General features: G+C 41.5%; 2 protein-coding genes across 7 annotated transcripts in view; one reads left to right on the top strand and one right to left on the bottom strand.

Annotated features, from left to right (window-relative positions):
* The window catches only part of LOC111262470 (uncharacterized), a 9,331-nt gene extending 4,877 nt beyond the window's left edge, over positions 1–4,454 (top strand). For 3 of the 6 annotated variants that reach the window (XM_022836767.2, XM_022836768.2, XM_086969139.1), the window contains 5 exons: positions 321–526; positions 902–1,103; positions 1,466–1,667; positions 2,391–3,057; positions 4,300–4,454. In XM_022836767.2, coding sequence (XP_022692502.1) covers positions 321–526; positions 902–1,103; positions 1,466–1,667; positions 2,391–3,057; positions 4,300–4,392 — 1,370 coding nt within the window. In that variant the 3' untranslated portion in view covers positions 4,393–4,454. Of the gene's footprint in view, positions 1–255; positions 527–901; positions 1,104–1,465; positions 1,668–2,390; positions 3,058–3,446; positions 3,580–4,299 lie in introns of all 6 variants that reach the window. The other 3 variants (XM_022836765.2, XM_086969138.1, XR_015311922.1) reach the window with 2 other exon arrangements.
* An 856-nt stretch (positions 4,455–5,310) lies between these two features.
* Positions 5,311–13,646, bottom strand: LOC111262475 (uncharacterized; the record flags this gene model as incomplete). The annotated part of the gene is given in 6 exon segments (XM_022836771.2): positions 5,311–7,595; positions 8,563–9,352; positions 9,948–10,134; positions 11,030–11,231; positions 12,517–12,781; positions 13,069–13,646. Coding segments are annotated over 5 exon segments (1,512 nt in total). The 3' UTR covers positions 5,311–7,514.
* Positions 13,647–13,675: the final 29 nt, after the last annotated feature.

The raw sequence follows: 13,675 nt of genomic DNA, 5'->3' as shown, positions 1-13,675 counted from the left end.
ACATGCTCGCGCACTCACACGCGCACGCGCACACACACATGCTCACGCACACATGCTCACACACTCACACGCGCACGCGCACGCGTGCACATACATGAGTAGCGTCAGTAAGGTATCGAAAACAACCTAATTGAAAAAAGTGGGCATTCTTTACCCAAAAAGATCTATTAAGTGGGATGGGTCTTGTTCCGCGTGTTCACACTTTTTCTATTCAAGTGTCAAGATCTTTGGCGTTTTTTCACCTGATTTTGGCAGGACAAGATCTATCCTCCCAACTTTTCGACCTTCACCTGAAAGGCTGCTCATTGAATATTTACCAGATCCTGGTCTTTTTATTCCACATCGTCGTCCGCCGTTAGTCATCCCGGATCCTGTAGTAGAGCAAATTCTACAATATCTGACATACCAGGACTTGCTGAATCTTGAACAAGTTCATAGCGCCATTCAATCTGAGGCACGTTCCAACTGGGCATGGCGTCCACACTGTATTGATTTTAACGTAACTACTCTGCCGCATTATATTTCGGTAAGCATAGTGGGCAGATTTGTCGTTCACTGCTGTAGATCCTCTATTTCTCATCGTCTGTTGCCCAATTTTTAATGTTGCTTACCCAACATAGATTAACGTGTTTTCCTGTATGTGCACATGTAAGGCATGAGATTGCCCTCTGTAAGGGTTTAAAATTTGATCTAGGTTTTTGTTAAAAGCGTTTGAGTACCCTGCTGACAGAACTGAATGAAAACTGCCATCTTCGTAATAATAATAAACGCTGCTGATCTATGCCACTTTCGTCAAGTGTATGTCCGAACTCTTATTAGCAGTACGGTTACGAGCGTTTGTATAGTTAACTTTTTAATGCTGATACATTCTATCACAAAACGTGCCAATGATTGTGAGCAGCCAAACCGACGGGACGCGTGGCGACAAGCGTTCGAATACGAAATTCTTAGGCCAGCTCAAAACTGGGTACGTAACAGGGCTTCTTCACGCAAGGTTATCGAAGCTCATCCGTACGCCTTCTTGGAAACGCTAACCTTAGCTGGTAACAGAGCGATTTCCACTGGTGACGACGGTTCGATAACTTTTTGGGATAGTGACACCGGTACGTTTTCAACAATTTTTCATAATCGGGTGAAAGCATTTAAATTCGTTAGCAATGCGATGAAAAAAAAACATTCTAGAAAATCGAATATGGCGAGAAATTTAAACGCTAAAGGCGCGAAAATACAAATGCTAGATCGTCCCTATTCATTTAGCCTTTACATTTTCACACCCGACTTCGTATTGTATATAGGTAAGGTAAAAGGGAAGTGTACACTTGGTATCCGAGGGATGTCACGATGTATAGCATTATTGAAATTGCTTTTAGCTGTTGTATATACGTTAGGTTTCCATAGACCTGCACTCAGGTGATAAAACAGTGTAAACGTTCATCAAATATGCTTTCATTTTCGATTTTCATAGGCGAATCTATTAGTCACTTTGATATGGACGTCAACGATGACGGCAACTACTGTCAACTCATACATGTTTTCGGACGTCGAGTTCTCACAGGCAGTCGTTCCGGAGAAATAATGGAATGGGACCTGAATACAGGGATGCCTGTCAATAGGATCCCGAGCCCCGTTGCTGGAAACATTCGCAGTTTTGCCATCTATAAAAATTGGTGAAGAATCTTAATAATTTATCGTTAGATTTTATAACAATCTCCATAGTGAAGTACTTTTGAATGTAACGAATGATCTTTACTAATTTCCACCAAAGGCAATAAAGACTAAAAACAAATAGCGCCTAGACAAGTTAGAATGAATTCAGCGGCACCAATCCGACGAGTTACGGACGTGTCCGTAAGTCCATTAGTGTAGATGACGCCGCAAAAATCAAACGTAAAAAGCATGAATCTAGTGAACCAAGCTTAGGCATAGGAGACACGCACGACCTTCGCACTAGAATTTTTTGCCCTCCTATCACTTGTACGGGGCTGACGCAATCGATTCATTATGTTGCTTCAGGTAAAAAAAAAAAAGTAATGACGGTAGCGGGGTTGTCATAGCGGACGGAAATATCAACGGAACTGATAGGCTATGATCTATATAGTGAGATCTGGATTGCAGAGGACTCGTTACTCACGAATAACCATTTCATTGTAGTGTGGTATAGTAAGAGTCCTTACTATCTCGAATAATAATAATCTGGTTGCTAATGAAGTGCTTGATTTATTGAAGCTAGCGAGTAAACTGTTACCTATTACGAGAGTTGATATATTTTCTCCGAACTTAGCGAGCGGCCTTACCTCTCCCCGAACTAATTACATTTTCGGTGCTCGCCGGTCGGCCTGGTACAACGTATAAAATAACAGCATGCGTACGATCCCTTAAATATTATGCAGGGCCGCCTACTTGGATGAAGTTGGCGATCTTCATTTATGTGACCTGACAAACGAAGGACGAGGGCAAAGGCTATGGGTAGGCCTCGATGCCGTGAACGTTCTTCTCAACTCTAGAAGTGTTGTAGTTCACAGGGCAAACGGTTGGGTTCTAGGCGTATCCTTGCAAGACTACGCGATAACACAATTTGTTGGTGCCTATCAAACGAGGCCATTGGAGGTCCTCTTGGACGACATTTATTTAGTCTTAGCCGATCAAAATCAAATGCGAGTGTGGAACGCGCAAACCGGCGCAATTATTCGCGTATATGTACTCTTCCAGTTTCCATTTATCACCGATCGCGGAGGACACCAAACGTTCCTCCACCACATGTACAAAGGTTGGGTCGCGGTTAGCAACTCGGACATGCTTTGGCTGTTCGACCTCGGCAACGACAGGCTTGTCCTCAGAGTAGCACGCGGTGCCAGCACCGTGCAGTCCGCTAGAGTTGGCGACTTGTTTCTCGTTGTTGGGGACAAAATGGGTTACGTAAGATTATACAATCGTGACACTGGAGCCTTCCTCTGCAACCTATGCTCTCCACCTGAGCCAGAGTGCGTGTACAAGATTCGGATCGACAACAAACGACTGCTGGTGGGAGGACTTAGGAACGGGGTGTCAACACTAATGGTACGTGGCCATCATTTACTATCACCCATCGCGTAGTTTCTGCTTTGTTGTAATTTTTTTGATTACAAATGAGAACAGAAAATCAAAACCCTATCGGGTAATCGAGAAAGCGTTGTTAAATAACTTGTTGTTAACGTCAACACCATGTTTCAGTAAACACAGTCCTCGCTAGTCGAGTGGTTTCTGCGTCCTCTTAAAGTCACATTGTCAAGGGATTTATGCAAATATCGAAACAGAAGATAAGCCCATAATGCATGATCGGGGCTATGCGCGCGACTGATAAGTTAGAAATACTTTCTTTGCCGTCGGTTCGGGCTTTGCCACAGTCCGTCATTTGATCTTGTCAGCGCTTAAAAATAGGCCCCCTTTTCCTGCGTTTTGTTTTGCAGATGAAAATACGATCAAGTATAGTTCCGTTGTTTACGTCAATGCACATGACCTTTTTGTGAGCTCTGTTAGCTTTGTTTCCCAGACTCACTTCTCCATGATTTGAATGAATTACAACTGGCCGCGCGGATTGCCGTATGTAAGAGTGTGAATTTATCTATCAACACCACCGCTTGTGTGACTCAAATGAATCCAGGGATAGAAGTCGTAGCAAATTGGCCAGTGCATGCAAAGTAATTAGAGAAGCTTCGAACGTGGTCTGACACAGGTCTTTCCAGCGTCAGTCTACAAGGCTAGAGCATGACAAGGGATAGGGGGTATGTGCACAGACCCTTTGCTTTTGTAGGGTCCTCCTTCGTTTCGGGTGTAGGAAAGAAAGGATAAGCAAGCAAGGAAGGACGTGTAGGAAGAGCGTAGAATAATAAGAAGGTTAACAGATGGGTATCTTTCCCTCAACGGGTCCTAAGGCCGCTTAGCATAGGGAAGAGGCGAGCTTATTGTCAGACATGCTTTTTTACGGAAGAAGGAAACTGTGGGACATTCACAGCTAGCAGCATGATGATCAGGTCTCGACGAAACGATATAGTAGGGAACACCGTCCGTCGAATTAGTCTCGAGCGGTCACTGTGTCGTTTTCAGTATTATATAAATAGTACGAGACTTTATAAAAGGTCTCGTGTGGCCGGATTTCTACTAATAGTCTAGAGCGTCAATGGCAAGGAATTCGATCAATAACAAGTATCCCACTGGCTGGCATTTTTTATATCATTAGGCCATTAGGTATAATTATTAGGAATCTAATAATTATAATGGTTAAGTAAAACATACAAATAACATGCTCCTTTTTGTCGGCAGTTCGTTAACTTCGCGGATTCGCAGCCACCTCCACTATCGTTACTGGTGGACCCAAGTGATTTTGAAGAAACTACTGATGAAAGACAAAATTAATTGACCCGAGCTATCAATCAAGCTACCCAATAAACTTATTATTAGTTATTTGATTTTACAAATATATGGACGTTAAGTGTCGATTTCCTCAGATTCCGAAAAATCGGAACCGGTCATAGAAGTTTGGAAATTTTTTCTTCACATGATGACCGTACATGGCTATGATATTAGCGAAGTTTGTGCTAATTAGATACTAACTTACGTTACGTAAGTTAGTTGTCGTTGCTATCGGAAAACGACTGGACAATCTATATAAATACAATATAAGTGGTCGGTACCGTCGCTAATTAGTAATTAGCTCCCCGATTCACATACGGCGGTCGTATTCCATGTGCATAGACTTCTCTGGCCAATAACTTAGACAACTCAAGTATCCATGATTGACGGTCTTAGACAACTCAAGTATCTATGATTGACGGTCTTAGACAACTCAAGTATCTATGATTGACGGTCTTAGACAACTCAAGTATTTATGATTGACGGTCTTAGACAACTCAAGTATCTATGATTGACGGTCTTAGACAACTCAAGTATCTATGATTGACGGTCTTAAGTATCTATGATTGACGGTCTTAGACAACTCAAGTATCTATGATTGACGGTCTTAGACAACTCAAGTATCTATGATTGACGGTCTTAGACAACTCAAGTATCTATGATTGACGGTCTTAGACAACTCAAGTATCTATGATTGACGGTCTTAGACAACTCAAGTATCTATGATTGACGGTCTTAAGTATCTATGATTGACGGTCTTAGACAACTCAAGTATCTATGATTGACGGTCTTAGACAACTCAAGTATCTATGATTGACGGACTTAGACAACTCAAGTATCTATGATTGACGGACTTAGACAACTCAAGTATCTATGATTGACGGTCTTGAACAAAGCATGTAGAAAAACTAGTCGACACGCTTCCTTGGCACAACAAATTACGGAACTTCGAATTTTATTGTTGAACATTTTCAAATTTCACCCACCATATGTGTTATATGGATACAATCTAATAGGAGACATAAGGGCATAAAATATTGAAGCGCATATTATTACCTCATGCATATACTCGCTGATTAGTTAAACAGCCTCAATCATCTTTGACGTGAAAATAGTAGACGAACGTTACGGTGCCGAATTCAGATCCTCTATTTGAAAGTGGGAACTCCTTTTCACACTTGATCTCACCTTGAGATTGGCTAGTTCCTGTCATTCAATCAATCGGGCTAGCATTTGATAATAATAAAGTAAAATATACAGTTTTTTTGTGTTTTATCATCACCAGTGAGCAGCTTGAAACACCAGAGACATCATTCTCTAACTCACCTCCGTTTAGGACACCTAGCAACGAAAGAGCTGGACTGCAAAGCTGATTTCACACGCATCGCAGACAATTCATGTCAATATGTTCATTCACAATTTGACAATTCATGTCAAACAAATAACGAGGGTTGCCTTCTTGTGATAATAACCTCTACCCCTGTTTTATAATGTCACCAGCCGATGCTATCTGATATCTATGACTCTGATCCTGATTATAAAATGTAAGCTTTCGGAATCAACGATTGCTATGATGGTCAACGAAATTTTATTAATTCTAATTTCACTGTCGTGACTTGTCGTATATTGAGGCCGACTTAAGGTAAGCCGAAATAAGCTTCAGGTGTGGTTAGCTAGGCCTAATCCGAATGCAGTCAATGACCTGTTCTTGCAACAAGTTTTTTTTGCAATCTAATTGAAACAATGAGCTTTCCGTCTGTGAGTGTCCTCCCCTTTTGAGTATTCATAGGTGCAGAAGCAATCTGTCCCTAGCGGTCGTCATTGTCACTCTCATGGGCACGCGACACTCGATGAGAAATTTCTTCGAGACTGCTGCAAGCTGTGTATGCTTCCGAATTCGCTCTGTGCCGAGGGCTGTGAAAACCTGAATCAGGTGGCTATTTCCTTAGAAGAGCCTTTTAAGAGACTTCTGCAATTGCGTCTACAAAGTGAGGCAGTGGTAAAAACATAACTGCTAAAAGAGTGTGGTATTTTGCTAACATTAGTTGATTCTGCGTGCACGCGGACGCGTACGTAATGTATGTAGCGATTAAAAACAACATAAACGCTTAAAATTATGATCGCTGGTGATTCCGCTTGAAATGACTTCCGCGATATCGCTATCATCTTAACAGTGTGCGCATCATGTGGTACGGGGTTGAGTTATAATCCTACGAGTTGCCAATTTCGTGTAATAGTTTTGATTTCTGAATACGAAAAAAAAGGGAAATACTGGCGCGTTGTTTGGTATTAACAGCTGCTTCGGAATGATTTTTTGTGTTCAAAGGCTATAGGCCAGTCCGGAAATTGAAGCCTTTTAAGTTAACAAGACCCGGTCTCAAATCCCGGAGGAGAAGTTTTTGCCTGAAAAAGGAATAATCGACAAAAAAAATCGACAAAAAAAGGAAAATCTGGGAATTTATCGGACCTTTTTAGGTGATCGAGTGAATTCAACTTGTTCGAATAAACCTACTACTGTAAGATCAGTTGATTCCAGAAGGGTCCTGAGTTGTCGAACGTCCTAATTCACTGGAATGTTTGTTTCTTAAAAGCGTAATGATTGAAAGCGTAATGATGGTAGGACGCTGCTGCGCGGTTGTTGGTCACCTGTTCAACAAACGCGAAGTCACTCTATGCCTAGCGATGCAAGAGCGATGTTCCTCAAAGTAGGTTTCCAGTAAAATAATGAGTTTCTCTAAAATAATAAGGTCCTAGATAAAACGGTTTGACGGTGAAGTACAACCTTAAATAGTTTTCAACGACTGCTAACTTAATTTGCATTTCATCTCTTGCAGAGATTATGTTAGTGTGTTAGATTAATATATTGATTGCGCGTCTGTTCCATCCTGAAACCAAGATATATTTTCGCCTCAATCTATTGTAACCACATTGAAGCGTCTTCAATTCAACGTGTTGGCTAATTGTACAGCATCTATAAACTTCCTACAAACGCCGATGTGTAACACATCAAATGTAGAATATTTATATCAAAATATCTGTTTTGTAGAAATCGCTTTAAGAGCGCTCAAATTTGCTTAGGAACGTCTACGCCGTAACACGTTCTTTTTGAAGCCGATAACGTTGATTCACGCAAAAGCGCAATAGCCTGTACTTGCTTCTCGCTGATCCGCTCCTTCCGGACAATCATTGACGTCATAGTAGAAGATCTGTGCGGAAGAAGGATCTATTAGATTAAGCCTTTTTTAGATTAGGTCTGTCTGTATCTAGCAGCTAGTACTGAGTTAAGGTAGGCGGATCGTTCCGTAAATTTATTTCATTTTTGCTCTATAAAACACATTGAGCTAAAAATGTTCCGACGGGAAATTGAAAGATTTAGTCTCGTATATATATATATATACATATATGCTAATGTCAGAGTTACCTATGATATGTCAGAAAACGTCAAATTTTCGTTCAACCCCACAGACTTTTTGATGTACTAACAAAAGTAATCGTCCCCTAAAATCAAGTATTCGAAACCGTGATCGATAACAATTATCTAACATGCGCCGTACGGAGGGTTAAGTCTAACACTACCTGGTTTTCCTAGACAAATTATGATTTTTTTATTTTCATTTTTTATTATTATTTTATTAATAATTTTATTTTTCGATTAATTTAATTAATAATAATAATATATTATTAAATTTTGACAGCTAAGCTAATAAAAAAACAGTTTTCTTTTGAAGATATATTCTCACGGCTAGTGCACATTACTGACGGTATAAGGTGCTTAACGGATTCAACCAACTGTGTATAGAACGCAACTGTAAGACGTTATCGCGTCTACAGTCTTATCATAATCAGACAAGTAAGTTTTCAGAGATCTCTTACTCATCCTTTTAGGTCTACTGAGGTTTCCGCGCAAAACTCGCCCTATATATATGAGGCAGCCTTTAGCAAGCTTCACGATCTGCTAAACAGGTCATAACCTAGATAGTATCTTTGTTTTCTACTGATTGATGTTGGCATATTAATGTAGTGCTGTTACGTGTTACACCATTTTAACGATGTACTTATCGATTAACCTTCCTTAGTTCGGGTAAACTATGTCTTATTATACTATTATGTATACTATTTTGTGTCATCATTAAAAGCTAAATGCATAACTTAAATGTTATGCATTTAGCTTACCGTAATTTTTCCGCCCCTAGCGCGGGGAACAATCGTTTTTACAGCGTTAGACAGTGAACGATGCCAACCACAGTTACGACACGTCATGATACGTACTCCAAGACGGGTGTCGCGGCTTGTTCCCATGCCCGTGCTGAACGCTGCCACAAGCGAAGTATTATCGGCACAGATGTGGTGTACGCCTTGCTTCTGCTTCTGATCTAGCCCATAATACTTTACGCTGAATAGATCACGTAGGAATTTACCGCTTTGTCGATCCCACAGTTTTACTCGGCCATCGTACGATGCGCTTATAATGAAGTTTGTGTTTACCTGCACCGATGATATCGCACCTTCGTGACCAACAAGCGTCTGTACACAACTGCCACGTCGAACATTCCATAGTCGAAGGGTGTGATCGGCGTTTGCTGACACAAGCATATCGCCTCTTAATACCAAAGCTCGGGTAGGACCCTCATGACCCCAAAGGACGTATAGGTTGTGGCCTGTCCGATCCCAAACTCGGATCGATGTATCAAGGCCAGCTGATACAATGTGTTCAGCGTCGAATTCTAGCGCGCAGACTATGTCGGTGTGACCTTCCAAATTACGTAGACATCTGTCTCGACTATCGCCCCAAATTTTTATCAGCCGATCATGCCCAGCGGACATGATGGTTTTTCCGTCCTTACTTAGTCGGACGCAGTTGATTTCGCTCATATGACCCGTCTGACCACCAAACACCCGTATACACTCGCCTGTGACATGATTCCAGAGGCGAATTGTACTGTCGCTAGAACCGGAAGCTACCCTGGAAATAGGCCAACAAATACGGTAATATCTGCTCGTACGTAATATTCATACAGTGTGTTGGCGCGTGCTAGTGTGCGAAAAAATTCTAATCCACCATAGAGACGCCACAATGAAGCAAATTAGAAAGCTTTGTTTAAATCCCATAGGAATCCGTGCTGTCTGTTCCGCCAATTGGACCAATGCAGCTCCTGCTTAGATTATCCAACTGATACGAGAACTGGCTTGTTTGGCGGCGCGAAGAAGAGGTCCAGGAAGTTTTTTCCCGTCGGGCTCAGAAGTTTGCCTTTTGTAGTGGCAACGGCGAACAGCTCATTGCTCCCGGGTCGATTCAAGTAAGGCTCTCAAACGAAGTTTTTTTCTACAGAACAGCTGATTAAAGGACCCACTCGGCAGGAACGCTTGAGAAGGAAGCGCTCAGCGGCGGAATCAAATGATTAAAGCTCGAGTTCTTTCTAGAATTGAACAAGCATATATCGAACTTCCTATGACATACGTCAATTCGCACGAAAACTTGGTAAGATTTAAGTCCCTTCCGAATTACGTTTCATAAAGTTCTCTTGACAGGTCCTGTCATATAGGTTAAAAAGACTTACCTGTCCCTTTGCACATCCAGACATTTTACGGTTTGTTGGTGTCCGATGAGGGTGCGAATGCATTTCCCTTTATTAAGAGACCATACTTTAAGAGTGGCATCTGACGATCCGGAAATTGCGATTGTTTTCATTAGCATGGCACACCAAACCTGATTCTTGTGTCCTTCGAGTATATGAAGTAGCTTACCTATGCAATGTCAAAGAAATCCAATTGTAGCATTTGACCGTCTCAAAACCTGTGTTGCAGTCGTTCCGCAGAAGCCGTTTAATGATCAAACGAAAACAATAGCCGTGATATGTACATATAGCAATAATAAACAAACTCTAGGAACTCGTATCAGATTGTCAGCGTACATCAATAGTCGTAACACGTACTGATCAGTAACAGGGCATTAACAACTGCTTTCTGGATCGTTCTGATTCCGTGTCACCCAAGGAAGAACATTAATAAATATTGTATACTATACAATTGATATATACCTTTTTATGTACTGTGTTACATGCGCCTGTAAGTTGTGTATAGGTAGAATAAATGCCTCCCTGTCCACAATTTCAAAGTGTGCGCCGTAGTGGTTTAATAATAGTTTCGGGTGGAAAACCCCCTGCGAGCTTTTAGACATTGTACAAAATCTTCACTTGATCCTATCGTGTTAAAGCTCGACTGATTTTACACATTCTAATCTCCCAGTTGTTTTTGTCATGCGACGCTAAATAACAAATAATAATCATCATCATCATTGTTACACGAAGGCCATCACAAATTTTCCCTATCTCTAATATGATGTGAGTGGCCTGTGTTGGTCCGACGAATAGTTGTTGGTGTAGTTGTAAACCTCTAGAAGAAATTGGTCGCATTAAAAATCACAGCAGAAACACTATATCCTTGCTCAGTCTGATGGAAGTAAGTGCCCATTTCCAAAAATTTTATAATAACTCCTTTATGATTAGGCATACACAATCTAACATTGGCTGGATCGTTTTCAGCTGAAGACTTTTTGGCTGCGTATCAAATACGGTTTTGCGCAATAGATTGCTCATTACAGAGTTTTATTATTTTTTACACAGATCGGTTAATGGCGTACCAGTTTTCGCGTTGTGAAGTCGGAGCGTGTGGTCAGTACTGGCGGTTAAAATTGTATTTCTAGCGTAACGTAAACACGTGATCTCCTCGCTTTTGTGGCAATCGATGATCCTGTGTCTAGGCTGTGCAATGAAGCGCCAGCTCCAATTGATGGCATAACGCGTCCGTATAAATATTTGCCGCCATTTGTCCCATTCGTCTTGCTGCAATTGTTAAGAGATAAAAACCCAATTGCAGGGCCATCTCACAGATATAATGTATACAAGATACTGTATTTAGATGTCAATTCGATCGCTACGAAGCATTGCTATTACTATGCATTGTGAGAATATGGGGCAAGTGAAGGTAATGCTAAGACAAACCCTTATGCACATCCCCCTGCCTGTTAAGCATGAAAATTTTCATGGCCTAACTTCGGCCCAGAATCCTCACGGTTTCGGTCCCTATAGGACACTGCTACGGGAGCCATTACGTGCATACACTCGATCTCGTAGCAACGTATGTGTCCCTTTGGCTGGCTCTGGTAGCATGTTTCTTTGCTTAATGAGATACCGCTTTCTTTCGTGTCAGGTTTCTAACGATTTGATAAGGTCTCAAATAATATTCGTCATTTTATTATGTAGAAGTCTTTGTCCCGAGCCTGTACTTGTTGCAGGCTTTCAACCTTCGTGTCCTTTATTTGGTTTCTGAAAACTGCACCTTAACATAGCTATAACCTGCACATTAATTCTTCACTATGGAGGCGACAAAGATTTCCCTAGCTACGTTTGGCATGAATGTCCATACATACTCAAACGAGCAGCTCAGTTATGATATCAGATATTTAGCAACATGCCAAACTTCGGAACAGGGCATATCAGTAATTTCGCACTAGTAGCCAGCCGCTTCGACCGATATTTATCGCCAGTAATGCTAGGCGTAAAATTCAAAACATTTACTCCAACTTAAATTAATTAACAAATTAAAAAAGTTAAAGTTATTGATAATATTTTATAGAATAATCTCAATAGATAACTTACAGGTTAGATATGGAAGTTCTACAACTTGGTGAACAGAAATGGTCATTATTTGAACCTATAGGTGTTAACGACGTACAAAGTTTAGCCGGGATGCATATTGTATTGTGCATTAACTTTTGTCTCTGCCTCGACATTCTGGTACCGGCCATTTGGAAAGAATCATGTAGTCGACAGCGTCTATGCACAATCTACGACAATAGTCGACGGTTTTGTCACTTATTAGCCATATACTTACATGGCTTCATTAGCTGAGCCGTGAACTAAAAAAAGGGATAACAGATAGTGCGACTGTCATGGTTTATGATACCGATGATACACCCTTGGCAATACCCTGTCGCAACAAATCAAAACGAAATTTAGAAGACCGGGGGCAACAGGTACTAGAGGCAAAAGTCACACTGAGTAGCAGCACTAAGAATAAATTGTAGTGCTCAGTATTCTAAGGCTGACATAGTGAAACCTTACTGACAGTAGATTTTCTGGTCCTTGGCATCTCGATCTGCAGTTCCTGACATCGTGCTTCCCAGTATCGATCATTGTTCTGATTAACGAGCAGGTGGACGTCTCTGTCCCTAGGCTCAAAGTACGCAATAATTTGTGCTGCAATCTCAGTCGGCAGAGCACAGATAAACGTAGGTCGGCATCTCCGTAAAATAAGTAGTAGACCGCGCAGTTGGGCAACACTGCAGATTGAGAGAAGACCAACCAGAGCCTCTACCATTGCTGTGTCATCGCTGAAGCCAGAATTAAGTTTTACGCGATTAAATTCGACATCTAAATAGCATTGCGTTACCGTCCTATAACAGCTAAAGCTGTCTCCACGCCTAAACAGCATTTCGAAAAATATATACAGATGTCGAGGGAATTAGACTGATTCTGCGTTTATTATACAACCAAATTAAGCTAAATGTTAAAGCAATGGGTAGAACCTTTGCGGAAATAGGATTTATTTATGGAACTTTATAACTGACTGAGAGCTAACACGAAATATACGAAACGAACGAATGTAGTAAAAACTCACAACTTATTGAAGTCATCCAGCCATTGCTGTGAATCGAATGCCCCCTCGGGAATCTCATCGTCTGGATTGTCGATTACATCGTCGCCTCTGAAACGATTCCGTTGTCCGAACCATGATGACTGTGCTTCATTCGCAAACTTCGGAATCTCCGGAATGGGAATTTCTTGGCGATCTCTTTCCTGTACAGCTTCATTAACATCTCTGAGAGGTACAATTGTACTCTCGAATGGAACCGGAACCACCTTGATATCCTTGCCTATATGCGCACAATACTTTGCTGGAGCAAAATGTCGGCCGCCGAAAGAAGCAGCGTCTTCTGCTCCAGTAGCTTCGCCAGTTTCAATGAAAGAATCGTTTTCTCTAGCTTCATCAGACGCTATACCATCTTCGGATTCTCCGTCGTCCTGTTTTTTCTGTTGGAAATGTTCTCGATTGCTGTCTTTGTTTGCTTGAGAAACCCCGCTTCCATTGTCTTCTTGAGCAGCCGCATCTTTGCCGTCTGTTTCAGCAGCCGCATCTTTGCCGTGTGTTTCCGCAGCTGCATGTTCGCCGTCTGCTTCAGCAGCTGCATGTTTGCCATCTGCTTCAACAGCCGCATGTTTGCCGT

Source organism: Varroa jacobsoni, unplaced genomic scaffold (assembly GCF_002532875.2).
Source record: "Varroa jacobsoni isolate VJ856 unplaced genomic scaffold, vjacob_1.0 scaffold_665, whole genome shotgun sequence".
Lineage (NCBI taxonomy): Eukaryota > Metazoa > Arthropoda > Arachnida > Mesostigmata > Varroidae > Varroa > Varroa jacobsoni.
Note: the sequence above shows the minus strand (reverse complement) of the source record. Positions and strands in the feature narration are given on the sequence as shown.